The following is a 26,264-nucleotide window of genomic DNA, read 5'->3' as shown; positions in this document are numbered from 1 at the left end:
TGATGGCCATTCCAATGCGCTATTGTCTCATAAGTTGTTGCAGCAATTTGGTGCAAAATTCAATCATTTTTTAACCACTCGAGAATCAATAATCGCTCCAAAATACCACATTAAGGCACCGAGACCTTGAGGAACACCATAGAAAAAACTTTTGACATTTGGAGATTTCTGCAAGAATTGCATTTTTCGCCAATTGGATGACGAGCACTTCGGTTGACCATGCCAGTTTTTCCTCACCAAAATTTAGCCTTACATATTAGCATTATTTACTGTTCTTCTTGACAAGCTAGCATGACATGGTTGGTAACAATGTATTCCTTAGGTTTTTTTAGTTTCATAATACCAGTATACTCTAGCTACCGTCTTCTCTCTGAGCCCGGAACAACCTCCGACAGACAGAATAGCAGCCAGGTCCGCCGGCGGGCTGTCGGGTTGTTAATGGCTTAATCTAATCACTAGATATCCCTTTCCAATGTCATGTAAATTTCAAGTTTCAAGCCCCAAATTCAGAATAAACCACATACATGCATTATTAAATCATTTAATAAGAAAACACGGTTAAATCAGTCTTAACTATTTCCATTTAAAGAACTTAATAGCAAACATAGGAGAAAATGGGTTATGTTTTCAAAGTAATCATTGGACATTGTAAAGTAGAAAAACTATGAGCTGAGCAGTTATTGGTTAAGGAGTCTCTCAGCTCTCTGACGGTGGGGGCGCGGCCCTGCGCACAGCCTTGGCCAGGGCTTTTTGGATGACCGGGTACAGTTTATAGCATCCCTCGATGCAGGTCCGAACCCCGGCTGTCAGAGTCTCTTCACTCATTTCTCCATCTGACTGCAGCCCAGAGATCTGGTTCAGGCTGGGGAGGAACGCGACAGTCAGACCGCCCTGGTTCTCGCCGCTGACTGAGCTGCAGCTGCTTTCCTCTGTGTAAGAAGGGTCAACCACATAAGAGGCGCCGTCCTGGCGTATGGAACAACCGAGCACCAGGTCGTACATCTCGATCCCGGCGTCCGCGAGAGCGAGAGAAGCGCACGTGACTGCGTGGGCCAGAACCGAGCCGCTGTTCTCGAGGACCATCACGTTGACCTCGATCTGAGAGCGGGGGTATTTGTGGAGGCACACGGCTGGCTGCAGGCTCTCGTGTAGCATCAAGGAGAGGTCCTTTTCCTGGCTCCCCTGAATCCAGGCGCCCCTCTCCAGGCAGGAAAACGGAGCGAAACGCATGTCAGTAGTCAACCTGGAGACACAGAGAAATACAGTTTTGTTGTCTTCATAATCACTTCCTGTAGTAACTTACGCAGACACACAAACATCAGTGTCCACATAATGTGTAAGTAGTGATGCTGATGCTTGAGGGTGAACACAGCTAAACATGATTCAAAATGGTATTAAAGAAGATGTTACAGGTTATGTCCACTTTTAAAAGAGAAAAATATGTTTTTCTCAACTTCATTTTTGTTTATAGTGGTGATTCTGGTGGTGTTTCATTCATTTACAGCACTCCGTGATACTCCTCATAGCATATTAATACAACAATACCTCTAAAGCTCATCACAGGGATATTAGCTTTGATGAGTTTATAATCAATGGACCTGCTAATAAATATTTTTGTTGCCAGACAGCAATGGCTATAACAGCAGGGCCAGTGTGCATTCATGCAATATGTGCTCAGGAAATAATATAGCCAGAAGCTCTTTTGGCCTTGTAATAAACTGGGGGAAAAAAGTTCAGAAACTTGTGTTTGGTGGATTTTTTCTCTGTTGTTACAATGCTAATGGTCATTGTATTTTACATGGTTGGAAAGCCTGTTTATTTACCTTCACAATGATGTCCAACTTGTAAGGATCATGCATTTGTGGGATGAGCAGCACAGCTGATTATGTGGGTAGCACCCAAGAAAAAATTGCCAAAATGCTCTGTCAATGGTAAACAGTGTATTCTCCTGTTGGTTTTCACTCTTGTTTTGAGTTGTTTGGTGGATTGGATGATTGAACTCTCTATCAGTAACAAGGAACAAACGAGACATATTGGCAATTTTACACTTTATTCATTTAATACACCGTCAGGAGCCTCAGTAGCGGTGGAAGATCCATACGCAGCCACAACAGCCTGGCACCTCCTCCTCATGCTGGTCACCAACCTGGTCACATGTTGCTGTGGGATGGCGTTCCATTCCTCAACCAGGATTCGTTGTAGGTCAGCCAGCGTGGTTGTGTTGGTCACTCTAACACGTACAGCACGCCCAAGCAAGTGTTCAGTTGGGTTGAGGTCTGACATTCCCCCACATGTTTAGGTTCCATTGTCTGTGTTGTCGACACCAGCGCAAACGGGCCTGACGGTGAAGGGCAGTCATTGCAGGCTTCCTGGTAGCCTTATGAGAATACACTGTTTACCATTGGCAGAGCATTTTGGCAAATTTTTCTTGGGCGTTACCCACATAATCAGCTGTGCTGCTCATCCCACAAATGCATGATCCTTACCATCACCAAACACAAGTTTCTGAACTTTTTTTCCCCCAGTTTATTTATCTTTAGCTAGGTGTATTGATGTCGCTAATTGAGTCTACTAGTTGGCACTTATTTTTGTTTATTTGTTGTGTTAAATGTTTCACTCTGTCTTTTCACATCTTTGTACAATGTTGTAAATAAGTGTTCTCACTTAAAGCACAGACACTGTTGAACACTTTAACTGTCTTATCTAACGTTATCTGAAGTTTGCTAATATCAGCTGACATTGAGCCAACCTAAGCTGCTTGCTGCTAGCCATACAAGACCAAGTAAGACTGCGTTATTTACTGCTTATGAATTCAGGCAGACTGAATATAACACACGTGTGTGTGTGTGTGTGTGTGTATCAATAAAAGTCAAATAAAATAAATTAATACATTCATGAAATCACCACATTACCTTCCACATTTCATATCGGTCTCATCTTTCCGCTCCATTTCTCTGGGGCCATAAACGCAGCACATCAGCTTGGTGTTTCCAGCCTCGATGTACGCGGAGCCTTTAGCCTGGCTCACCAGCCCGCACCGGACAAACACCGGCCGGACGTCCACCTGATCCCGCTGCCGACCGTCCAACCGGGCTCCGCTGGCTCCGTGCGAGGGGAGACTCACGGCCGCCGGTTTACCCACAAACAGATACGGACTCTGGGACACCTCTGGGCCGCGTATACGCTTGGTGTCGGTCGGCATGGTGCTGGATGAACAGTCAACTCAGTTTGGTCTGGTGGTGCAGGATGAGCAGCGTGTGCAACAAGTGTAGCACAAAACATGTCCCCCCGGAAACACAGCAAGCAGAGAAATGGTTCCGCTATTGCGTGGCAGGCATGGTGGCAATGAATAAAACTATAGGCCTATCAGTGATATAAAACAAAACACAAGTGCTGTTGCAATAATAAGCTATTTAATTATCAATATTATGACACAAAATCACAAATTATCACACAATTGGTGATATATATATATATATATTCATACGACACCTTCTCACACAAAATATATATTGTACTTTATATACTATATGTTCTTAGTGTATATGTTCTTAATATGCCTGTATATATTCTTAATATGCCTGTATATACTCTTAATATGCATGTATATACTCTTAATATGCATGTATATACTCTTAATATGCCTGTATATACTCTTAATATGCCTGTATATATTTTAATATGCCTGTATATATTCTTAATATGCCTGTATATACTCTTAATATGCCTGTATATACTCTTAATATGCCTGTATATGTTCTTAATATGCCTGTATATATTTTAATATGCCTGTATATATTCTTAATATGCCTGTATATACTCTTAATATGCCTGTATATACTCTTAATATGCCTGTATATGTTCTTAATATGCCTGTATATATTTTAATATGCCTGTATATATTCTTAATATGCCTGTATATACTCTTAATATGCCTGTATATGTTCTTAATATGCCTGTATATGTTCTTAATATGCCTGTATATACTCTTAATATGCCTGTATATGTTCTTAATATGCCTGTATATATTCTTAATATGCCTGTATATACTCTTAATATGCCTGTATATGTTCTTAATATGCCTGTATATGTTCTTAATATGCCTGTATATGTTCTTAATATGCCCCTGTACAAAGTATTTCCTTTTATAATTGTAATATAACTTAAAGTATTTGTAATTGTATTTGTAATATAACTAATTGTAATTGTAATATAACTCAAAGTACATCCTTTTATAATTGTAATATAACTTATTATTTTTAATGGAGCTTCCCAGCAAAAAGCATTTCACACGATTGTACCTGTATAACCGGAGTGACAATAAACATCTTGAATCTTGAATATCCTCATGGTGTCTTGCCCATTATTATTGCGTGGCAGGTGGCAGTGAATGAAACTAGGCTTATCCGTGATATAAAAAAAACTCTCAAGTGCGGTTGCAATAATAAGTTATTTAATTATCAATATTATGACACAAAATCACAAATTATCACACAATTTGTCGATATATCCTCATGGTGTCTTAAAAAACACACCCGAACTAATAACCATAACGACTTGAAATTATTATTGACAACATTTTTTATTAATGAATTTTATTCATCAAGCAGAGCAACAGCATCCAGTGTGACACCGGTGTCTTTTCCATTGCATCAGCCAAGCCAGTGCCTCTGATGTGGCAGGTTCGGCTATGATTGACATCAGGCTCGTCCAATAGAAAGTGACGTTTCTGACGTACCGGTTCGAACGGACCAATGGGAGGCTGCCGTAGGCGTGTCCACCGGCTCTGAGCTTCCCTTTCTGGTCGAGCAGCGTGGGCTACAGCAGTGTGTCTGGTGAGCAGTACCTGATTCATCCTGCGAGAATACAGACTTCTGTGAGTATTATTCTTTTAATAAACAATGAACAACACTTACCGTACCATTCAGTAAAGTGTGTTTTCTCTTAGAGTCGTGTTCTCTCTCAGGTTAGACATGTATAGAGGCAATGTTAGCCTGTCTGGCTAACGTTTACATTGCTAACCTGTCAAGCTAGCTATAGTGCCTCTGCTCCAATACAGCAGTTTTACAACCAGCAGATGATCTTATAATGCTGAATTCAGGCTTTTTTAGAAGCAGTTTCAGATGCATGATGTCTGACATGACTGGCCCTATTTTTTGGCACAGCTTCCTGAGGGCTTGTTTACAGCAGAGGTGCAAAGGTGACATGGGAGAACTGATTTGAGTCATCAGGAGGAAAGGAAATTAACCCCTCTGAGACTTCATGTTAGAGCTGTGGATATAACTAAGCCTAAATTTAGTCTCTGTTTTGTGGTTCTCCCCAGTGGTAAAATGGTAAGGTAAGAAATCAGTAAGCTTTGGTGACAAAACACAGGGTTGCTCCACTGACTAACTTTGACTCTGTGGACATAAAGATGTTGGTTTCAGAGGTTACCACCCACCTGAGCTTTTTGTCACACAAATTGTGTTGATCCTTGTTTTTGTATCCTTAAAGTGCATAATTTCCCCCTGTTGTTAACACTCTAGTTTTTTCTAACAGTCTGTTCTTCTGAGACGAAACTTTCCATCCCATCACCCCCAAAGTCTCCACTGGTTGCCAACAGGGTGGTTTGGTAGTCAGGATGGGGATGGTGGCTGTTTTCCGTCCGCTTGCTGGCCCCAGAGAGCTGAAGGCACCAGCTGTGTGGTTTCCTTTGCACAGCTAGTTTAAGTGTGATGGGAATTCTACTGTGCTGCCTTTTAATTATAGATATCATTGATACTATAGTTATGGTGCTGAGTTATAAGACCACAATATTTTTATTAAATTCAAATCTTTCAAATCCTTAAAGGATGCGATTCATTTCTCTACTTTGGGTCGTGTGCGTTGACGAGACACCTGAATTGCAAGTAAAAAAAATTCCCTGCCTTCTTCCACAGCTGTAAGTGTTAAACACTACTGCAGCTCCATCTGGCCAAACTACACTCAGTATTATTACACTCTTTGTTTCCAGTGTGAGCAACCATTGCAGCAATAGGTGTCCTGAATGCATTCAGGGTTGTTGTTTGGATGCATTCAGGATTTAAAAATGGCGACAAAAGCCGAATCATAACCATGATATTACTCATTCGGATCCCAAACTGCTCGGTCCAGATCTGTTCTCAGTTGATAGCAGCGGGGCCCTGCAGCATGAAAAGCCTCGCCTGCCTCGCAAGATTCCTGAGTTGGTTTATAAGAAGAGCCAAAGGCCATTTTGTTGGATGTAAATGACAGAGTAGAACACAGCTTGTCAGGACACGCCCCTTACAAACTGACTTGGCTATAGGCAAAAAAGTTGCAGATGAGTTCATTGACATGAAAATAATTCCCTTTAATTTTGATAATCAATTTATTGTCAAGTCATTTATTAAGCAAAAAATGTGTTTGTTGTGCCGTTTCCAGCTTCCATCAGGTGGTTCTTTGGCTTTTGGACTGTTGGTTGTATTTAACAAGACGTGAAGATGTCACCTTGGGTTTTTGGGAATTGCAATGGGCTCTGTGCCGACGACAGTCATGGCCAGAGGCATTATGTTGTCTGTCTGTCCCATTCTCGTGAATGTGATATCTCAGGAACACCTGGAGGGAATCTCATCATTTTATCCCGTTAGACATTAATGTGAAATTGACCACCAAATTCGAATCACTTCATCGTTGAGTCCAAGTGAATGTTTGTGCCAGATGTAATCAATTGATGACATTTTGAACAGACCTGACTATAAACTGCAACTTGACTGGTTGACTGGTTGGAGGCATACAACCACGAGGCGGTCATTCTAGTTTTGCCTATTTTGACAATGACATATTTTATAGACTGAACGATTAATCAGAAAAATAATTGACAGATTAATTGAAAACTGAAATAATCATTAATTGCAGCCCTAAATGTATTGCTATATAATAAATCAGTAAAGCTTAGCTTTATCCCTCCCATTAAAGTTGGGGTTGGTAATCGTCTTCATAATAATGTTTTGTTATATTTGTTGAAATTCTCTTTACATCCCAACAGCAATCAATAAATCAAATGCTCTGGCAAAAAAAGAAAGAAATCCAGTAACTGTGGCTGTCACAGGACTGAAGGACGAAGGGACGGGCTGTCAGTATCGCCGACTTGGCGACTTTTTCGCTTGATTTAGGGATTTTTGGAGCTAGTGCTGCAAACTACTTTCATTGGAAAAGAGTTTGCAACACTGGGCTGTTTTTTTTTTTTTTTTTAGGTTTTAGGTTTTTCTACTTTCTCAACATTCCCGACCCTAGCTTTAAGCATTTATAACAAGTATGGTTGTATTGGTAGTTTCTGCTACCAATTATGTGTTCGAGGGACGAGTTTCAAACCTTGGAGCAAATGGCTGACTTGCAGAAAAGGCTAAGCTGGTTTAACTGTTTTTAACTGTTTTGTTGTATGACAGCATAAGTGCTGTCATACAACAAAAGGGATTTTACAGCAGTCTAACTCGCTGTGAAAATTGAATAATTTCACAGAAATAGGAGATTAGCAGTTTTGTAGTGTTGCTGTTAACCTTGTTAGAAGGCCCGGGAGAGGGATCACACATTTAACAAAAAAATAAATGTATTCTGTATGATGATATTTAGCAGACAAGTCTTGTAACGTTCAGATGCCATTGAGCGCTGTGACAGAAACTCACTCAGCTCCTGTTCATTTTTTGGGGTTCAGCTCAACTCCAGTTGTTGCCAATATCTCACTGGAAAAGTTAAACCAGTTTGAACATTCGACATTCAAAACACAGTAACTTTGTAATCAGTTAGTACAACCGTTCTATTTTATCAGACCTAATTATTATTTTTCCTTTGTTGCCCTATGACTGGGCTCTGCTGCTGGGTTTCTGTTGTTCTATAACCATGCTGTCAGCTGTACTAGTAATTTACATATAAATGTTCATGTTGTAAATGTGGAACAATTTAATTGGACATGGAGCTGAATTAAAAAAGGCTGCTACCCCTGAGAGAGCTGCCTATTTAAACACGCATGATGTTTACAGTATTCATTTTCTCGTGTTGTGTGTTTTTGTTCAGACAGCTGATTCAGAATGGACTCCTCTCTGAGTGCAGCTCAAATCCGCGAGAAGTTCATTGACTTCTTCCGCCGCTATGAGCACAAGTACGTCCACTCGTCAGCCACCATCCCAATGGACGACCCCACGCTGCTTTTCGCCAATGCTGGCATGAACCAGGTATCATCTCCTCACGGTTTCCCCAAACATCTGTGCCTCTCTCTTTCGGGATGGCTCTTTTATATGCAACCCACTTATTTATACGATTTTTGAGATTCTTGTAGGAAACTTTACATAGAACGCAACTCGCAAACATATTGTACTCCTTCCTCTTAGTTCAAGCCCATCTTCCTCAACACCATCGATCCGTCCCACCCCATGGCCAGGCTGCGTCGTGCCGCCAACACCCAGAAGTGTATCCGCGCAGGAGGTAAACACAACGACCTGGACGATGTGGGTAAAGATGTCTACCACCACACCTTCTTCGAGATGCTGGGGTCCTGGTCCTTTGGTGACTACTTTAAGGTATTAAGCTGTTATACTTTTCAGTTGTGTCTCTTTTTTTGTCGCCTGACTGATATTGGATTTTTGAGACAGATATCGATATTCGATAATGATAAAGAAGATATAGAAGAACAAACACATAACATAAACAATAATCTTGATACAGATCTCTTCGATTTTTTAAATTTTTTTGTAAAAATTGTGACTACGATACTAAGCACTCTGTTTCTAAATAACCTCAAACCTAGTTCGGCATTTCTGTACTGCAATATCTCGCTACTTATCTGCCAACATGCACACCTATACTGATATATTTGCAAAAAGCTAATATTGACCAATCAATCAGTCTGGCAGACTTATTGGTCTAGCTCTAGTTACAACTTTATCTGCTGCATTGCCCTTCATTTTAACATGAAGATAAAGTGGTAAGCTGTACACAGAATGATATGCAGAAAGAGCAATAATCAGAGTGTGTGGTTTTGTGAGTAAAATCTGGTCTAAAGTTTCTTTCTACTGAATTAATACAGAATGTTACTGGTGTTAGGAGATTTTACAATTCAAATACTTCTGGGGTCACAAATCCATTGAAAAAAAAACATCCCTAAAACTGCATATTCTAGGCCACGTCGAGTTCCTTTTTCCCAGGAAAAGAGGTGCTGCAGCACAGCCGGTATGCGAAAAGTGTTTTTTGAACATTAAAGCATGTAAACATGTTCTAGTAGAAACCCCAAATACAAGTATGCACCTGAAATTAAGCATAATAGGTCCTCTTTAAATCATGAACACTGACAACAACTTAAGATTGTTATGTCGATCTGTTTTTTAACCCCGCGTTGGCCTCCAATGCAGATGTGTGCTGCTGTTGAGTTTCTCTCTCTTACCCTTCTGTGTTGTTGTCCTCTCTGTCTCGTCTCATTCTGCAGCACCTGGCCTGTAAGATGGCCTTGGAGCTGCTGACCCAGGAGTTTGGTATTCCCATAGAGCGTCTGTATGTCACCTACTTCGGGGGTCACGCTGAGGCAGACCTGGAGCCCGACCTGGAGTGCAAACAGATCTGGATCGACCTAGGGTGAGCCTAGTCTGGAAATGAGATGTATTTGTGAACATGTCAGATGAAGGTTTTTTTTGTTGCTTTAGGGCATCTTTGAGCAAATTATTGTTTTATCCCCTACAATATCTCCTGGGAGTTCCTCTTAAGTCCTCTACAAATCATTTACAGATCCTGCATTGTGTCTCTGCATGAATGTTGCAAAGCGGTTACTGTCTATCTGCCCCTGTTTAAAGTAATTGCACAATGTTGTGCGATCTGCCTTCCTTCTCCTCCCCAAGTCCCACCGAGCCGCCACACTGCAGCCTACAACAACAGCCCACAAGATTCTCTCTCTCTCTCTCTCTCTCTCTCTCTCTCTCTCTCTCTCTCTCTCTCTCTCTCTCTCTCTCTCTCTCTCTCTCCATAAATCATATCTCATCATTGTATCTTTTCATGTCCTAATACATGAAACATCCCCCCCCCTTTGCTGATTCAACAGTGCTGTTATCTACCATTTATTTAATTATTTATTCAAAACTTTCAGTTGAATTTTTTCCCACTTGGCATCAGCATTTCTATGATGCTTCCCCCTCTTTTTTCTGTTGGCTTTTCTTTGATGCTTGTTTCATTCTTTACTCCCTTCAACATCTCTGTTTACATACAAACACATAAAGCAGCTCTATAAAAAAGCGTTGCTTTTTCTGATTTCTAATTGTCTGATTTCTTTCTTTTGTATTTGTAACGACACAATGTGAATGTTGGCGCTCAGACTGGCCTCGACAGTTACTCAAACGTCTTGTCTTACACACACACACACACTGATGAGAGTATGTTAAAACATATTAAACGCGGCAGCATATTTACCTCACAACTGTCAGCACAGATATACTTTATTTATCTTCATTATATCATTTATATCTTGTATCTTTCTTCCTTTTGTGACTGCCATGTAATACATTTTCATAATCAGGCAGTTTATGACGGTATCAATGGGTGAATATTCACATCATATATAACTCAAATAAAATTATTGAAGAACAGAAAAGGCACCCAGAGAAAAAAAAATATTTATAGTGCTCACAGAGGGTAGGCTTTCACACTTTGCCCTTATGTCCTAATTATCACACACCTTAATTTTGACCTATTAAGAGAGTGGATTTATTTAAATCCTGTGTTTCTCTCAGGTTGGACGAGGCTCGCGTCCTGCCAGGCAGCATGAAGGATAACTTCTGGGAGATGGGAGACACCGGCCCCTGCGGTCCCTGCAGTGAGATCCACTTCGACCGCATCGGAGGGAGGGACGCCTCTCACCTGGTGAACATGGACGATCCCAATGTGCTGGAGGTCTGGAACCTGGTGTTCATCCAGTTCAACAGGTAACGGACTCGCACACACAGACACTGATCAGAGTATGTTAAAAGATTTTCAACCTGGATCCTATGTCCTCATGTTTTTGTGTTTAAGGGACTAATGGGGACAATATTTTTTGAAATTGGTCCAGTATTGAGGGATAACGCTGCTAAACGGGCTGCAATGTAATCCTTCGGGGCCATTCCTCACCGTCAATGTATGTCCACTTAAAGTGCTTGTTTCTAAATGTCTGACAACATTATGAAAAGAACCCTACAGATGCAAATGTCAAATAGACACAATAAATTAAGAAGCATCTTTGCTTTGGCAACTCATGCGCAACATTTAGAAATAAGTGCTGCAAACACACAAACGCGCTCCAAGAATCTCAACACAACGAGGACACTAAAAAGTGATGCACGCGGCTGGTCGGCTATCCATCAGTGGTGTTGGAAAATCACCTAAAATGTTAGGGTATTTTTGCTTATTTTGACATTGTGATGATTCAGATATTATTGTAGATGTCTGCTGTTAACGTAGCGTTAGCCTTTTGCTTATTATTATAATATCTGAGTCATGCGATCATCATCCGTGTGCATCACTTTTTAGTGTCTCCTGGAAACAGTTTCAGTTGTGTTTTGAGCTTCTTGCAGTTTTTCTCTTTTTCTAAATGCTGTCAAATTGATTAAGATGTTTCTTCTTTTGCTTATTTTGTCTCTATTTGCATGTATTTTCTTAATTTGCAGTGCCTTGAGCTCTCAGGGACATGATAGTATAGACCTGCACCTTTATTTCTATTGATATTTGGACCAAACAATGCTTTTTCAGAATAAACAAAGTGGCTTATTCATTTTCAGTTCAGTGTGGTTTTCCAGCACAGGTTTTCAGGTCAAACTGGTGCAATTATTCACACATCAGCACATAGATTATTTACAGTTGTTCTAAAATAAAACCTTCACGCTAACACCTCATGGCTTTGTGGTCTGTTTCAGTCGAAGCTTGTAACCAGTGCAGTGGGTTATATAAAGAATGTTCACAAGCTTTAAGACAGCAGCACACCTAAACATAAACTTAACCATAAAATGTCAGGTGTTGTTGAAATTTGGACACACCTTTTATTGTCATATGTTATGTACAATATGTAGTGCAGCTACTGAATCAAATGTACACACCATCTCTCCACGGCTCTTCAATGTACAGTTGTTTACATGTGATCTGGTTTTATAAATATCCATCTCAACGATTGACCTATTTCATGTCAAGGGACAAGTAGGTTTCTGCTGAGGAAATCTGATTACTTGGCCGTGTAAACCCATAATCTTGTTTCTGAAAAGGGTTTTTAAATGCGTGTACTTGCATGACAGAAGACCCAGGACAGAAATGGTATCTGGATAAAAAGGAGAATAATTGCTTGCATCCAAAATAATCCAACGTTTCACGTGAGCTGGACAAAACTGGACGATCCTCCTTAAACAAGTGCACACAGTAATACAAACCTGTGTGCTCTCCCTGCTTTCCTGATCAGTGAATCCGTGTTTGTAACTATTGTTTGTCTTTCCACCCGGCTCAGAGAGTCCGAGACTGAGCTGAAGCCCCTGCCTAAGAAGAGCATTGACACAGGGATGGGCCTGGAGCGCCTGGTGTCCATACTGCAGAACAAGATGTCCAACTACGACACTGACCTCTTCGTCCCGTACTTTGAAGCCATTCAGAAGGTAATGAAATGACCCAGATTTGTGTAACTGAATGTAAGTGTCGAAAAAATTTAACTAATTTAACCTGGTTACCCAGTTGAACACATTCGGAACGTGACGAGGGGTGTTGATGACGGGCTGTGGGTGTACATCAGAGAAAAAAAAGCTGGAAACCGTTAATGTAATATGCAGTTAAAGCATAATTTGTGTTTGTTTCAGGGTACAGGTGCTCGACCTTACACCGGTAAAGTAGGTGCAGAGGATACTGACGGTGTTGACATGGCCTACCGTGTGATTGCTGACCATGCCCGCACCATCACCATCGCCCTATCAGATGGCGGCCGGCCCGACAACACAGGAAGAGGGTGAGACATGAACATTGCAGAGCAAAACAAATGAGGAAATTGAAGACGCTAACACTGTAAAACTACACAAGATTTCAGCAGTGGCTATGTTTTGCAGTTCATTTTTAGCACTTCATTGTATCGCTGTGTTGTTTCCGTCATGTTCAGCTACGTGTTGAGGAGGATCCTGCGTCGCGCAGTCCGTTATTCCCACGAGAAGTTGGGAGCTCAGAAAGGCTTTTTTGCCTCTCTGGTGGATGTGGTGGTCGAATCCCTGGTGAGATTTTCTTTCTTCACTTTTTTTATTCTCAATGGCCTTTGACACATATCAACTTTAGAGGAGCGGACTTTTTTTTAACTTGTGACGGCCTCAGCAGGTGTTTCTACAAGTTTGAACTGTTAAAGTGGACAAAAGGTTAGTACGGATCAGGGCTGTCAAAGTTAACACGTTAACGCAAATTCGTTCTCAAATTCGGGCTCAGTTTTAAAGCTAGAGTGAAGATACTGGTATCATATGAAACTAAAACAACCTAAGGAATTCATTGACACCAACCGTGTCATACTAGCCTGTCGGCAAGGAGGTTAAATAACGCTCCAAACTTGCACTACATTTTGGCAAGGAAAAACTGGCATGGCCATTTTCAAAGGGGTCCCTTGACCTCTGCCCTCAAGATATGTGAATGAAAATGGGTTCTATGGGTACCCACGAGTCTCCCCTTTACAGACATGACAACTTTATGATAATCACATGCAGTTTGGGGCAAGTCATAGTCAAGTCAGCACACTGACACACTGACAGCTGTTGTTGCCTGTTGGGCTGCAGTTTGTCATGTTTTGATTTGAGCATATTTCTTCATGTTAAATGCAGTACCTGTGAGGATTTCTGGATAATATTTGTCATGGTTTTGTGTCATTAATTGATTTCCAATAATAAATATATACATATATTTGCTTAAAGCTTAAACCCACTCCCATGTTGATGAGAATATTAAATACTTGACAAATCTCCTTTTAAGGTACATTTTGAAGAGAAGAAGAGAGAGAAAAATGTGCTATTAATTTGCAATTAATCACATTTAACTATGGACAATCTTACGATAATCGTGATTACAAAATGTTGTATCGATTGACAGCACCATATTTAACACAATAGTAACTTCTAACATCCAGTTCATGACTAAATGGTGACCTTCTCTCTACGTTCCCTCTTTTATCTCTTCTCCTCTCCCATCTCATCTTTCTGCTTCTCCCTCTCCATCCCTCTCTCGCCCTGTCTTCGATCCCCATCTTCTTTCACTCTCATTCTCCAGGGCAATGCCTTCCCGGAGTTGAAGAAAGACCCAGAAATTGTGAAGGACATTATTAATGAGGAGGAGGTGCAGTTCCTCAAAACCCTCAGCAGGGGACGCCGTATCCTTGACAGGAAGATCATCAGTCTGGGAGAGATCAAGACCATTCCAGGTGAGACAAGGTTACAGAGAAGCATTACCACTTGCATGTGCACACGTTGCGTGTCATATGCTGATGGTCTTAGTGTTAAGAGCTTAGCTTTATTGTAAGATATGTGTTGAAATAATCTGTTGAAACATAAATATAATTTTAACAGGTTCAGTGCACCATTTTTGTTTCTGTCAATCATCTGCTTGCTTTAATCCTTTCTATACCTCATATCTCTCCTCACCACCCGTCACTTTCTCTCTTTGCTCTCTCCTTCCTTTACTCCATCCATTGCTCTGTTTTTTTTCTTTTAATCCAATAAGAATGTGTTTGTTGTCATTATGGATCGGTCTCTCTTCCTTCATTCTATCCATCTGTCTGACCATGCATGATGCCTGAAATCTTTCTTATTCAATATTTAAAAACACTCATATTGGCTAAAGGAAAGGGACTACAATTAGATCTTTCACACTGTAAAGACAGATTGTTGTCTACCTCAGGATTTTTGAATGTATCTGTGTGCCAAGGAGTTGGCATAATTCGTGGACAAAACAAGACGTTACTGACGCGCTTGAAACTTTGTGCTTTTCACATCTAACTTCTCGCTGATTGATCGAAATGATGACTGCATTATTTTGTAGGAATAACATGTTTACTGTTTGACTCAAGGAGTCTTTGAGCGCTGTTGCTTCCGACAGACACCTCTCCCGCATATCAAGCAGCTTTTTTTTTTCCTCCCTCTCCGTCTGTGCGTCCAGGTGACACAGCATGGCTGTTGTACGACACATACGGCTTCCCTCTGGACCTGACCTCCCTCATCGCAGAGGAGAAAGGCATGTTAGTGGACGTCGCCGCCTTCGAAGAGGAGAAGAAGGCAGCACAGGTGAGGAGATGGAAGGACGGGTGGAGGAAACCTTCTGATATTTACAGATTGTTTTGAATTTGGCCTTGACTGCTCTGTGAGGGGAAACTCCACTGAGCAGTCTTTTGTGTCCACCCCCGTGGGTGCACTCTATTTTGCCTCGCATCAGCGTTCTCCAGTATTGCACTGTAAGTCAGAATCGGGAGCTGTGCACCTGCTGTTTAAATAAACCTTCATTTACTTTACAGCCCTGTGCTAATCCCTTGTTGTTTGATTTTGCAAAAAGATTGATCTCTTTTCTAGTTTACTGCAGCCTCAGACTGCTGTCCAACACTTCTATATGTCCTCCTTATCCTGCCATGTACACTGAGTTTATTATATACACCCAATACAATAGCCTTACAGTAAGTTCAAACTTGTAAAGCTTGTTTTTTTTGTTATAAAAGACAACTATGATTTGCTTTAGTTATCAATAATGCCGTAGATGTCACTTTTACAACGAAAGTCTCACCAATATCTCTTTTAAAAGGTTTCCAAGTTTGAGTCCACTGAACTCATCACGTGGTGTATTTAAGTGTCAAGTTAAGTGTTGTAGATTTTGTGTTTCTAACTGAACAACACAATTTTGTGTGTGTAGTTGAAATCCCAGGGTAAGGGTGCAGGAGACGTGGACCACATCATGTTGGACATCTACGCCATCGAAGAGCTGAGAAACAAGAACACACCCGCCACAGATGACTCTTGCAAATACAAATACACCTCTGAGGAAAACGGCAACTACAGTTAGTGATTTGCATTCTCACAAGCAGACCTTAAAGGGATAGTTTGGGTGTTTTGAAGTGCGGTTGTATGATGTACTTAAACATAGTCAGTGTATTACCTAGAGTAGACGGCGCTCAGCACGTCCCCAGTTTGGAGAAGCAGACAGGAGTACTGGCCCGGGAGCAAAGCAATGTGAACGGGGGCAGCAGCAAAACATATTTTGGCCACCTAAAAGAAAGGCCCACCTAAAAATATCGATATTTAAGTTTACGCAATATGTAGAATATTTTAAACTTCTTTACTTGCCGTTATTTATGCTTTTTTCAAAGCCACCAGACTCCATTGACAAAAACAGTAATTTTACTTCGCAGAACACCACTACCACTGCCTGGATTAGTTAGTTTGCTTGTGTCAGTGTGACTTTGGTGTATTAAAGGGTTAGTTTGGATGCACTAAAGTCACACAATGACACAAACAAACTAACTTATCCAGGCAGTGGTAGACCTGCAGCTCCCGTGTTCTGTGAGGAAAAATGTATGTTTTTGTCAATGGGGTCTGGTGGCTTTGAGGAGCGCAGAAATGGATATAACGGCTTCAGATGGCAAGGTACAGCAGTGAAATATTGTAAATATAGCACACACTTAAACTGATATTGATTATATTTTTCGGTGGCTAAAATATTTGCTGCCAGCCCCGTCCACAGCAGTACATCGCTTTGCTCCCCTGCCGGTACTTTTTACAAGCTAAGGGTGTGCCAACCGCCAAATACACTGACTATGCATAAGTAACTCATACAACCCCACTTAAAAAAATACAAACTATCCCTTTAAGTTCAGTTGGACGGTCGTATTTTCAGGACATTCACACACTAACTCTCAACCTGCTTGCGTGTCTAGAGTTCGAGCAGCCCTCAGCCACTGTGCTGGCCCTGCGCCGTGACCGTGCCTTCTGTGACAGCGTGACCACGGGTCAGGAGTGCGGCGTGCTGCTGGACCAGACGTCCTTCTACGCCGAGCAGGGCGGACAGACATTTGACGAGGGCTACATGGTTCGAGAGGACGACAGCACGGAGGATGTAAGTGCAACAGAAATAAAGATGATGAAAACAAAAAAGTGGATGCATGTGCTTCTTAGTGGTTTGTAATGAGCTCCACTGATGCTGTTTGAGAGTGTTTTGTAAAGACAGCGGTATTAAAAAGCCCTCATTAGAGTAGTTTTCAGAGTTGGTGCATTGCTTTTTTTCCCCCAAACTACATAGTGGTCACACTGCAGGTAAAAACAAAAACTCAGGTTTCATTCATTTATACATTCATATCACAGTTTGCAGAAGACAATCAGTCAAAAAAAATCCATTCAAATGTCAGTAATTTGTTCCTTGTCTTGATATGATGGATAATACTCATTCTTGCTGAGGATGTGAAGACACGCTAAAGGAACCTCTTCTTAGTCTTAATTTCTCTTCCGCATCAGACACCATTTCTTAAAACACTTCAAAAACTTTGAAGCGTGAGCACAAACACCAGCTTTCCGACTAAACTAACAGCATTTGGCATTTTTTCCACCCGTTTTCCAGTGTTTCCTGCAGAACAAAAACACGTCCAGCAATTCTGTGTCTCTGTCTTTCTTTCCTGTCTTCGCAGCGGATGGAGTTCACCGTGAAGAATACACAGGTTCGAGGAGGTTACGTTCTCCATATTGGGACGGTCTATGGCGTTCTGAAGGTCGGAGACCGTGTTACCTTACGCGTCGATGAGGTGAGAACATACAGTGTGCAGGATTTGAAGAAGTTGCATAGATACATGATTTTGTTCATTATCAGCCAGTTAAATGGCATGGAAATAAGTTTTCCGCGGTTCCGTCTGTTTATTGCCTCTGATTTGTTTCTCTGACATCTCTCCGTTCATATTCTCTTTCCAGGCTCGTCGTAGGCCCATCATGAGCAACCACACCGCCACACACATCTTGAACTTCGCCCTGCGGGGAGTTTTGGGGGAGGCAGATCAGAGGGGCTCGCTGGTCGCCCCCGACCGCCTGCGATTTGACTTCACTGCCAAAGGTGCCCTGAGCACGGGGGAGGTCCGCCGGACTGAGGAGATCGCTTGTGCTATGATAAAAGAAGCTAAGGTCAGTGGGAGAGTACGCATCAAACACTCACACACCAGGTAGCGGTTCATGTTGACTGAAGGGGCGAGAAAATGTTGCCTTTTCTATACTCTGAATGATTTTCATGAAGAGATAAAAGAGGGTTTGTACCAATCTTCGATCCTGATTTAATGTTTCTCATGCTGTAATAATTGTGAATATTAACTCCTTCTAAACCATCAGTTGACGGGGCTTTCTCTCCCCCACTTTGCTCTCTCCAGGGTGTGTATGCCCTGGATGCCCCGCTAGCAAAAGCCAAGGCCATTCAGGGCCTTCGTGCCGTGTTCGATGAGACCTACCCCGACCCCGTCCGAGTCGTGTCCATTGGTATCCCCGTGGAGACGCTGCTGGAGAACCCAGAGAGCACCGCTGGTTCTCTCACCTCCATTGAGTTTTGTGGTGGAACGTGAGTGCGATGCTTTATTTCATTTCTCACGCACTTCTGCTGACTTGTGACAGGGGAATCAAACCAGCCTGTCAGGGTGCACATATAGCCAGCATCTTAGTCCACTTAACTTCACTATGTTGGTTCTGAAAAAAAAAATAAGTGGCAAACAAAACTAATGTGGAGAACGTTTCCCTTTTGATGAACTGAAATCTTGGTAATTCTATCAGCAGTTAAACCACAAAGTGCCATGTCCACATGCTCCATAACTGTGTGTCGTCACACATAATTATAGTGTTTGTTGAATGGTTTTCTATAAAGTTTCACAAATGTGCTTGAAAATTGGTAAAGTAGCAGAACAAAAACACATTGGCAGACATTTAATCCTGTTAGCACTTTTTGTTACATGAGCTTCTGCTTTGATTGTGTGTTCACCGTTACATCTGAAGTGCAGCTGTTAAATTACGCTGCATGTTCTCACATCAACTTGGAGCAGTGGAGTCGTCTCTCTGAATAAATGTCTGCATCTGCATGATGCCGACAGTTTTCAGAAGTGTCAGACCTGCCCAGTGGCAGTGTGTAAAGTGGAAACCATTAATTGGATTTGTGGGTTTTTACGGCGAGACGTGCCGTGTCCCTGCGCAGAACATTTTGTAGAGCTCAATCCAGCGATTAGACTTGCTGCACTGACTTTTACAGTGTCTGCTCCTAGCTGTAAAATTCACCTGAATGCCGAGACGTCCCCGCTCCCAATCTATAGATTATAGCGAGACTCTCCATTTCATTTGTTTTCTGTCGCAGTTCAAACTGATTTCCAAGCTCTATTTTATGTTGCATATGTCTTGCATGTCCCACCACCTCATGCCGCTTCAGGTTTTAAAATATCCCACTGTAGTAAACTGTTGTTGTGCTTCTTGATGTTGCTTTAATTCGCAGCCACATCAAAGCACCCCCTTGTTCCTGCTGCTTTGGTTTTGTAATGTTTTCTCTCCCTTCTCCTCACCGCTCTCCTTCTCCTCCCACAGTTGTGTAACGCTGTTGGTAATGTGCTGTTTGGTTTCTGTTATCCGCAGCCATCTGCAGAACTCGGGTCATGCCGCGCCGTTTGTCATCGTCTCTGAGGAGGCCATCGCTAAGGGCATCCGCCGCATTGTTGCTGTGACGGGAACAGAGGCCCAGAAGGTCAAGACACAACACACACACAGACACACACACACACACACACACACACACACACACACACACACACACACACACACACACACACTCCTGCACTTGCTCCCAGCATTATGCTCATGTGACAAACTCCACCAACATTTTAAAGAAATACATTTAATACATGAAATGATTACTTGTTGTAGCGGGTTGATGGTCAAATAGTCGCCATGATTTTCTTGCGGCTCATAACAGAAAAAGCGAACTAAATGAAAATGTGTCAGGCCGAGGGACTACGTGTCTTATTTGGGTCCCTGGTGAGAAAACACACCCCGGTGATGAAACTTTAATGAAGCTTGTTTTTGACTTATGGTGATCTTGAAGCTAGAAGGGAGCATTTTTGCATTTTTCCCCCTCTCTCCAGGCCCCGAGGACAAATTAATCTTTCCTATTTTTAGACAACAACTGCTGTTTGATCCTCCTCTTTATCTTTTCCTCTTCCTTCTTGCTACCACTGCTCTGTTTCTTTTTCTTTCTTCCTCGTCTCTCCCTCCATTTTTTTTTTTCCTTTGCCCGTGTCTCGCTCCTGACCACCGCTCACGCCTTTGCGTCTCATTCACATTCATCAGGCCCAGAGGAAAGCTGTTTCCCTGCTCCAGTCTTTGTCCGAACTGGGAGACAAGGTGAAGAAGCAGACGGACCCGAACAAGGACACTCAGAAAGACATCGCCGACATGACAGAGGTAAATGCCATTATTTTTCTGCTCCAAAGAACATCCCAACAGAACTCTGTGCCGTGGTATCAACATGTCCGTCCTCTCCGCAGTTGATAGGCACAGCAATGATCTCCCAGTGGAAGAAGGACGAGATGAGGGAATCCCTGAAGGGCCTGAAGAAGACCATGGATGACTTGGACCGCAACTACAAGGCTGACATCCAGAAGAGAGTCCTGGAAAAGACCAAGGAGGTGATGGAAAGCAGCCCCAACCAACCGCTGCTCGTCATGGAGATGGAGACAGGAGCCTCAGCTAAGGTGAGAGTGAAAAATAGACTGAAAGGATGTCACTGAATTCGTACGAAGCCATTTCTACCTTTTCTTTGTGTGTGTGCGCTCTCTGTATTGACTTATCAGCCCAAAACAAACTATGTCCTTGTAAAAGAAGACCCTACATACACATGCAGGAGGAAATCTGTAATCCAAACCCCACGACTACATCAGCATCGCACACAAAAATAAATGAAAAGTACAAACAGTATTAAAATCCATTTTATCTCTGCAGTACTGCTTATCTCATTGTTATTGCCATGGGACCAAATCAGCTCTGTGGCCCATTAGTTCTGACCTTGACACATCAATAGTTGCTGATGAGGAGACTTTCTTTCTCCCCTCCCTGTTTCTGCTCTTCCCCTCCTTTTTTCCATCTCTCACTTTTTTTCTCCTTATCCTCTCTCAGGCACTGAACGAGTCACTGAAGCTGCTGAAGACGCACTCTCCTCAGACCGCTGCGATGCTCTTCACTGTGGACCACGACGCCGGCAAGATCACCTGCCTGTGTCAAGTCCCACAGGTAACGTGCCCACATTCATTCATGCAGTGCGCTGTGCGTTCAGTGCCACCTCTTAAAACGGATTTTACCCCAAAGAACATATATTGTTAAGAAGTGAAAGTCAATTGTTCGTTCCATTGCTACATCAGCGCCCAGCAGTAAAGCTATGCCTCCGCCATTTGGGACTGAAAGCGACTACCGGACGCCAATAAAACATCCGTCTACAAAGTGCTGTACAAAAATAAAACAAAATATGTTAATACATCCACCACGGTACAGGCTTACAGAATACAGCCCATGGGTGTATTATAAGATAGTAAAAGTGTTGAATTACAGCCAGTATATCCATTATGACAGCCGCATACAGCTAGCAGGAAGCTGGCTGAACCGGATATGTCATATGAGCGTACAGACTCATTGGCGTTTTCAGTCCAAAATGCCGGCAGTTCGGCATCTAGCGGCTGCTGTTAAAAAAGCACCGGAGTTTCGTCTCTTTGCTTTCTATACTCTTTGTAAACCCTGATCACCCCATCTCTCTTCAGGATGTGGCCAACCGCGGCCTGAAGGCCAGCGAGTGGGTTCAGGAGGTTTGTCCCCTGCTGGACGGCAAAGGAGGCGGCAAGGACATGTCTGCCCAGGCCACGGGGAAGAACACGCAGTGCCTGCAGGAGGCGCTGCAGATGGCCAACCAGTTTGCACAGCTTAAACTGGGAGAGAACTAAGAGCAGAGAGGGGGTATGTGTGAGAGGAGGAGGAGGAGGAAATAAGGTAATGGTTGAGTCCCGAGTCTTAACTGAGTTAGGAATCACCAAACGTCATCCTTTCCTTCGTCCATTTCCTCTCCTCTTTTCTTCTCCCTTTGGGTCATAAAAGCTTAGAAAACAAACAAAACTCCCGGGCTGCTCCCTCACTATGTTGACAGATGACCACTGACACTCAGCCAGCAGTAACTGAGCCACTCATATATTTATTAGGACTGATTGCTGACTTGCCCCAGTAAAAATTCATCTCTGTGGAAATTGCTTGAATATATAGCAAGATCCTCTCATGCAGAGGACGGCAGATGATTTGAGAAATTTAATTTTAGTGCGTCCACTTCATTATTGCATGCTCGTGACAGAGGAAACGGGATGTACTTTTGATTAATTTGGCCTCCGGCAAATACTGCACAGCTCAGATGAAGCGACTAAAACTCCACCTCGTGTGGACACTACAGTTAGCTCTTGATACATTTCCATACTGCCTCTGTGTTTGTGTCTCATCTCACTGTAGCCCTGTTTATTTAAATACAACCCCGAAAAGCAGTCTCCCCCGCTTGTTCAAGGCTTCTTCAAAGTGCAACAACTTCAATCTTTTGGCTTCCCGTACCACTTAAGCTCAGCCTCGGGGAAGAAAAGGGAAAAGTCAGCCCAGCTCTTAAATGATTTAGCCACCGTACGTCCTTTGTGGGCTGAAGGCTCTCGATCTGATCTCTGAACAGTGGCTCCGTCCGTCTGTGTGAGTGACAGCCTGAGCCTGAGTTGCACACGCGCTAGCTGTATCATAGTCTTGCTTTTCGACTAACAAGCCATCATCTGACGTGTAACAAGTCAACGGGTTTAATTTAGCAAAAGAATAATTCATTAACTGTATAAATGATCATGAACGTGTCCAATAATTAATCCGTGTAACTTAATTTCGCTGACATTTGATATCGATTGAATGCAGAATGTTGAACGTGTCGTTTATCATTGTAGCCGTTCCATGTCAGAAGTGTCACGTCATGTGGATGAAATAAATCCAAAAGATAAATGCCACACGTCTACCTTGTTCCTTTCAAATGTGTGTTATATGTTTTATATTGGTGATGAATTTAAGGGAGGAAAGTACAGACTCAAGGTTAGCCCGATCATTAGATGTGGATCACTGAACAAAAATGATTGAGGTACAAATTTATTAGCAAGTTCTGGAAGCATCTATTAATAACAGTGTTGGTTTAAAGAGAGTAAAGATTGTGTACCTTGCTAAGGCCTGAAATTTCCCCCATAGTAGCAGGATTGGTAAATTATTCTTAACCTGGAATAACATTGCAATTTTTGGCCACTTGGGGGCAGTAGAAACAAGCTGTATACGCAAAAGACACATTATCACCTTTTTAAGTTGATATGTTGAACTTGATAGCAAACAGTTATCCATTTACATATCCTGCACTAAGTACAATATTCACTGATTTCAGCTCTGTGTTAGTCTTCCCTACATCCTGAGGAAAACAAACCCATCCTGAATGCCCCACGATGTTTAACAAGCAGTTTGTCTGGCAGCCATTTGGTGCTGGGCAGGAAGCATACCGTGTATTGCAAACCATTTTATCATTTAATCAAACCACACTTCTATCTTTAATTCCTTTTTAGAAATCCTTATGGCGTTTCTCGCTAGTCAGAATGGTAATTAAAGATATCCATAGTGACATTCTTACTAGAAGAAATTGTATATCAAGATATCTTAAACTTTATTTCTCTTAGTCAAAATTAAATTTAAGATATCTTTAAATCCTCAGACATTATAAGTGTCCATTTTAATATTTAAAAGCTAGACTTGATGTATTGTAGATATCCGTAATTCAATTCTTCCTAGTCAAAAAGAACATTTCAGATATCCACAACGTCATTCTTCCCAGGACAATTTACGTCACTTTTGCCATTCATGTGTATAGGAGCTTTCAATTTGAGATATCTAGAATGAACATTCTGGATATCTGCAATATAATTCTTACCAGGAAGAACTCCCATGTCAGATATCTACAATCTAATTGTTACTTGTCATAATTTTGATTTCAGATATCCAAAATGAAAAAGGTATTCCAGATAATGTAATTTTGAATATCCCAAATACACAATGACTAGTAAAAATGCAATTTCAGGTATCTACAATTAGAATTATAACTAGAAACATGTATGTACAAATGTATTGTTGATATCGGTTCTGGATATCCAAAAAGATAATAATAACTTCAGTTATGACAAGTAACAATTAGATTGACGATATCTGAAATGAGAGTTCATCCTGGTAAGAAGAATTATATTGCAGATATCCAGAATGATCATTATAGATATCAAATATGCAATTGTTGATATCTCGAATTGAAAGCTCTAAACACATGAATGGCAAAAGTGACGTCATTTGTCCTAGGAAGAATATAATTGTGGATATCTGAAATGTTATTTTTGACTAGGAAGAATTGAATTACAGATACTTAATGTGTTTACAATTTGTTTTTCATGAACTGATCACATTTTATGAATAAAATCTGAAAAGTAACTAAAGCTGGGGGGAAAACATTTAATGGATTAAAAAGTACAATGTTTCTCTCTGAAATAAGTACTAATATATAGGCTACTTGAGGACTCCGCAACATACCACCACTGCCAGATTGAAATCTAGTTTCAGGATTTCTATTCTAGTTCAGATCATTTCAGTGGTTCAGTGTAAACCAAAGCCCTAATTCCATAAATACAACATCACACTTCTACCTCATGTTTCATGACGCTTTTATTTGTACAATAGCATAAAATACAAAGAGTCGTATCACATATCATACAGATGTTTCAATGTAGTAAATACACATGTACTACCTTGTCCAAAAGGTAGTCCTACTGAAGAATGGGACATTAAAGCCGGGACTAGATGATGACAGATCCCGACAGCAGGAAACCACCCATATGGAACGATTTCACCCATCCACACTGAGACATCAAACTCTCTAAATACGTTTTCCTATCGGTTTCATATGAGCCACCAGTAAGTTTGCTGTTACGGCAGATGTGTTCACTAAGCAGCCTTTAATCCTACTTGATACTTCATACTTGATTGAGAGTAGGCCTACTAGCACAATACAATCCACAGCGACAGTCTGATATGTGCAGTCTGCAGCTCAGTGACTGCTGCTAAAGAGCTGTTCTTGTTCAATGCAAACCAGTGAACTGATGAGGAAAGAGCTGCCCGAGGCAGTCCTCACCTCAGCCTCAAACTCCACAGCACGCTGGCAACAGTCACAGGCGATGTCACGATGCCAACAGCCTGGACCGGCAGTATTTTGATCAGGATGGATTTGTTCCTTTTAAAGCTCTCTTCCAGTCAGTGAAATGTCTGTCCCTGCTGCAGAAACCTATTCTCCATTAACCTCAGAACAACACCGCGCTGCAGCCACTTTAAACATAGCAACTGGAAAGATACAAATTGAGGAGCTGTGAGTGGTATTCAAATTATTTTCCTTTTCTCTGGTACAGATTCTCTTTTGTTACAGCTGGAGACGCTGCCTGGCTGTTTTTTGCCCTGCCAGACATCCGCAAATTTGATCACATTTTTTGACTTTGTGATAACCTAATGAGTTTCTGATTAATATATTAGAGTAATAAAGCCAGCTAGAAAAAAAAAAAAAAAACAATTTGCCTGTAACATAGCAAGTATATACTTTGGAATTTTGGGAAAATTGTTTATTAGTTTTCTTGCCGGGAGTTAGATGATGAGATTGATACCACTCTCGTGTGCATGAGTGGTATCAATCTTCTCACCTTACTCTTAGCAAAAAAAAGATAAGTATATTCCCAGAAAAATGTCAAACTATTCCTTTAAATGTAGATGCATGTAAGGGATTGAGCTGCTATACAGATATTCTCCCTCTGACAAAAAAACATCAGTGTCCACTTTTTTCCGAGCAGAGCAGGTGTGCTTTCAGACTGTGTTCATTTCTCATTGTTTAATTACCCCATAAAAAATGTAATTTAATGAGTTTAATGTGCCTCCTTTTCGATCTCGCTAAATGAGAATTGTGGTAAACTCCAGTGGTTTGTGTCTGCTGCTTTTGTGCAGTCGTACAAGGCTCAATAACACATTTTCAGGCAATCAGTAAATGGTGTTTGTGGGCTTTACTGAAATGTGCCTCAGCACAAAGTGTGCGAGACCAAACGGTGTAAAAATAGTCCTGGATGTGAAAGGGACCCGGATTCCACTGGCAGCAAAGTAGAACAAAGGTGATTTTAGTCTGGG

The 26,264-nt window shown here is 41.6% G+C and overlaps 2 protein-coding genes across 2 annotated transcripts; one reads left to right on the top strand and one right to left on the bottom strand.

The window, feature by feature from the left end:
* Window positions 1–527: 527 nt before the first annotated feature.
* On the bottom strand, window positions 528–3,324 carry LOC141765750 (exosome complex component MTR3-like). The gene is made up of 2 exons (XM_074631974.1): window positions 2,913–3,324; window positions 528–1,243 (listed from the first exon to the last, which is right to left on the bottom strand). Exons 1-2 carry the CDS (start codon window positions 3,200–3,202, stop codon window positions 697–699), a joined length of 837 nt encoding a protein of 278 aa, XP_074488075.1. The 5' UTR covers window positions 3,203–3,324; the 3' UTR covers window positions 528–696.
* Window positions 3,325–4,742: 1,418 nt separating this feature from the next.
* aars1 (alanyl-tRNA synthetase 1) lies at window positions 4,743–23,035 on the top strand. Its single transcript, XM_074631972.1, has 20 exons — window positions 4,743–4,876; window positions 8,050–8,207; window positions 8,364–8,552; window positions 9,455–9,600; window positions 10,746–10,937; window positions 12,482–12,626; window positions 12,825–12,970; window positions 13,118–13,226; window positions 14,260–14,410; window positions 15,145–15,269; window positions 15,886–16,030; window positions 16,907–17,085; window positions 17,651–17,764; window positions 17,928–18,134; window positions 18,374–18,558; window positions 19,611–19,719; window positions 20,322–20,435; window positions 20,519–20,725; window positions 21,147–21,260; window positions 21,782–23,035. Exons 2-20 carry the CDS (start codon window positions 8,064–8,066, stop codon window positions 21,959–21,961), a joined length of 2,901 nt encoding a protein of 966 aa, XP_074488073.1. The 5' UTR covers window positions 4,743–4,876; window positions 8,050–8,063; the 3' UTR covers window positions 21,962–23,035.
* Window positions 23,036–26,264: the final 3,229 nt, after the last annotated feature.

The sequence above is a fragment of the Sebastes fasciatus genome, chromosome 4, assembly GCF_043250625.1.
Source record: "Sebastes fasciatus isolate fSebFas1 chromosome 4, fSebFas1.pri, whole genome shotgun sequence".
NCBI lineage: Eukaryota > Metazoa > Chordata > Actinopteri > Perciformes > Sebastidae > Sebastes > Sebastes fasciatus.
The sequence above is the reverse complement of the archived record's forward strand: the minus strand, read 5'-3'. Positions and strand labels throughout refer to the sequence as shown.

Excerpts from the sequence above, each read along its gene's own strand:
- LOC141765750 (XM_074631974.1), bottom strand. The coding sequence starts at position 3,202 with ATGCCGACCGACACCAAGCGTATACGCGGCCCAGAGGTGTCCCAGAGT. Across the intron at positions 1,244-2,912 it reads ACCGATATGAAATGTGGAAG|GTTGACTACTGACATGCGTT; the intron begins GTAATGTGGTGA and ends CTGTGTCTCCAG.
- aars1 (XM_074631972.1), top strand. The coding sequence starts at position 8,064 with ATGGACTCCTCTCTGAGTGCAGCTCAAATCCGCGAGAAGTTCATTGAC. Across the intron at positions 10,938-12,481 it reads GTGTTCATCCAGTTCAACAG|AGAGTCCGAGACTGAGCTGA; the intron begins GTAACGGACTCG and ends CACCCGGCTCAG. Across the intron at positions 12,971-13,117 it reads CCCGACAACACAGGAAGAGG|CTACGTGTTGAGGAGGATCC; the intron begins GTGAGACATGAA and ends CGTCATGTTCAG.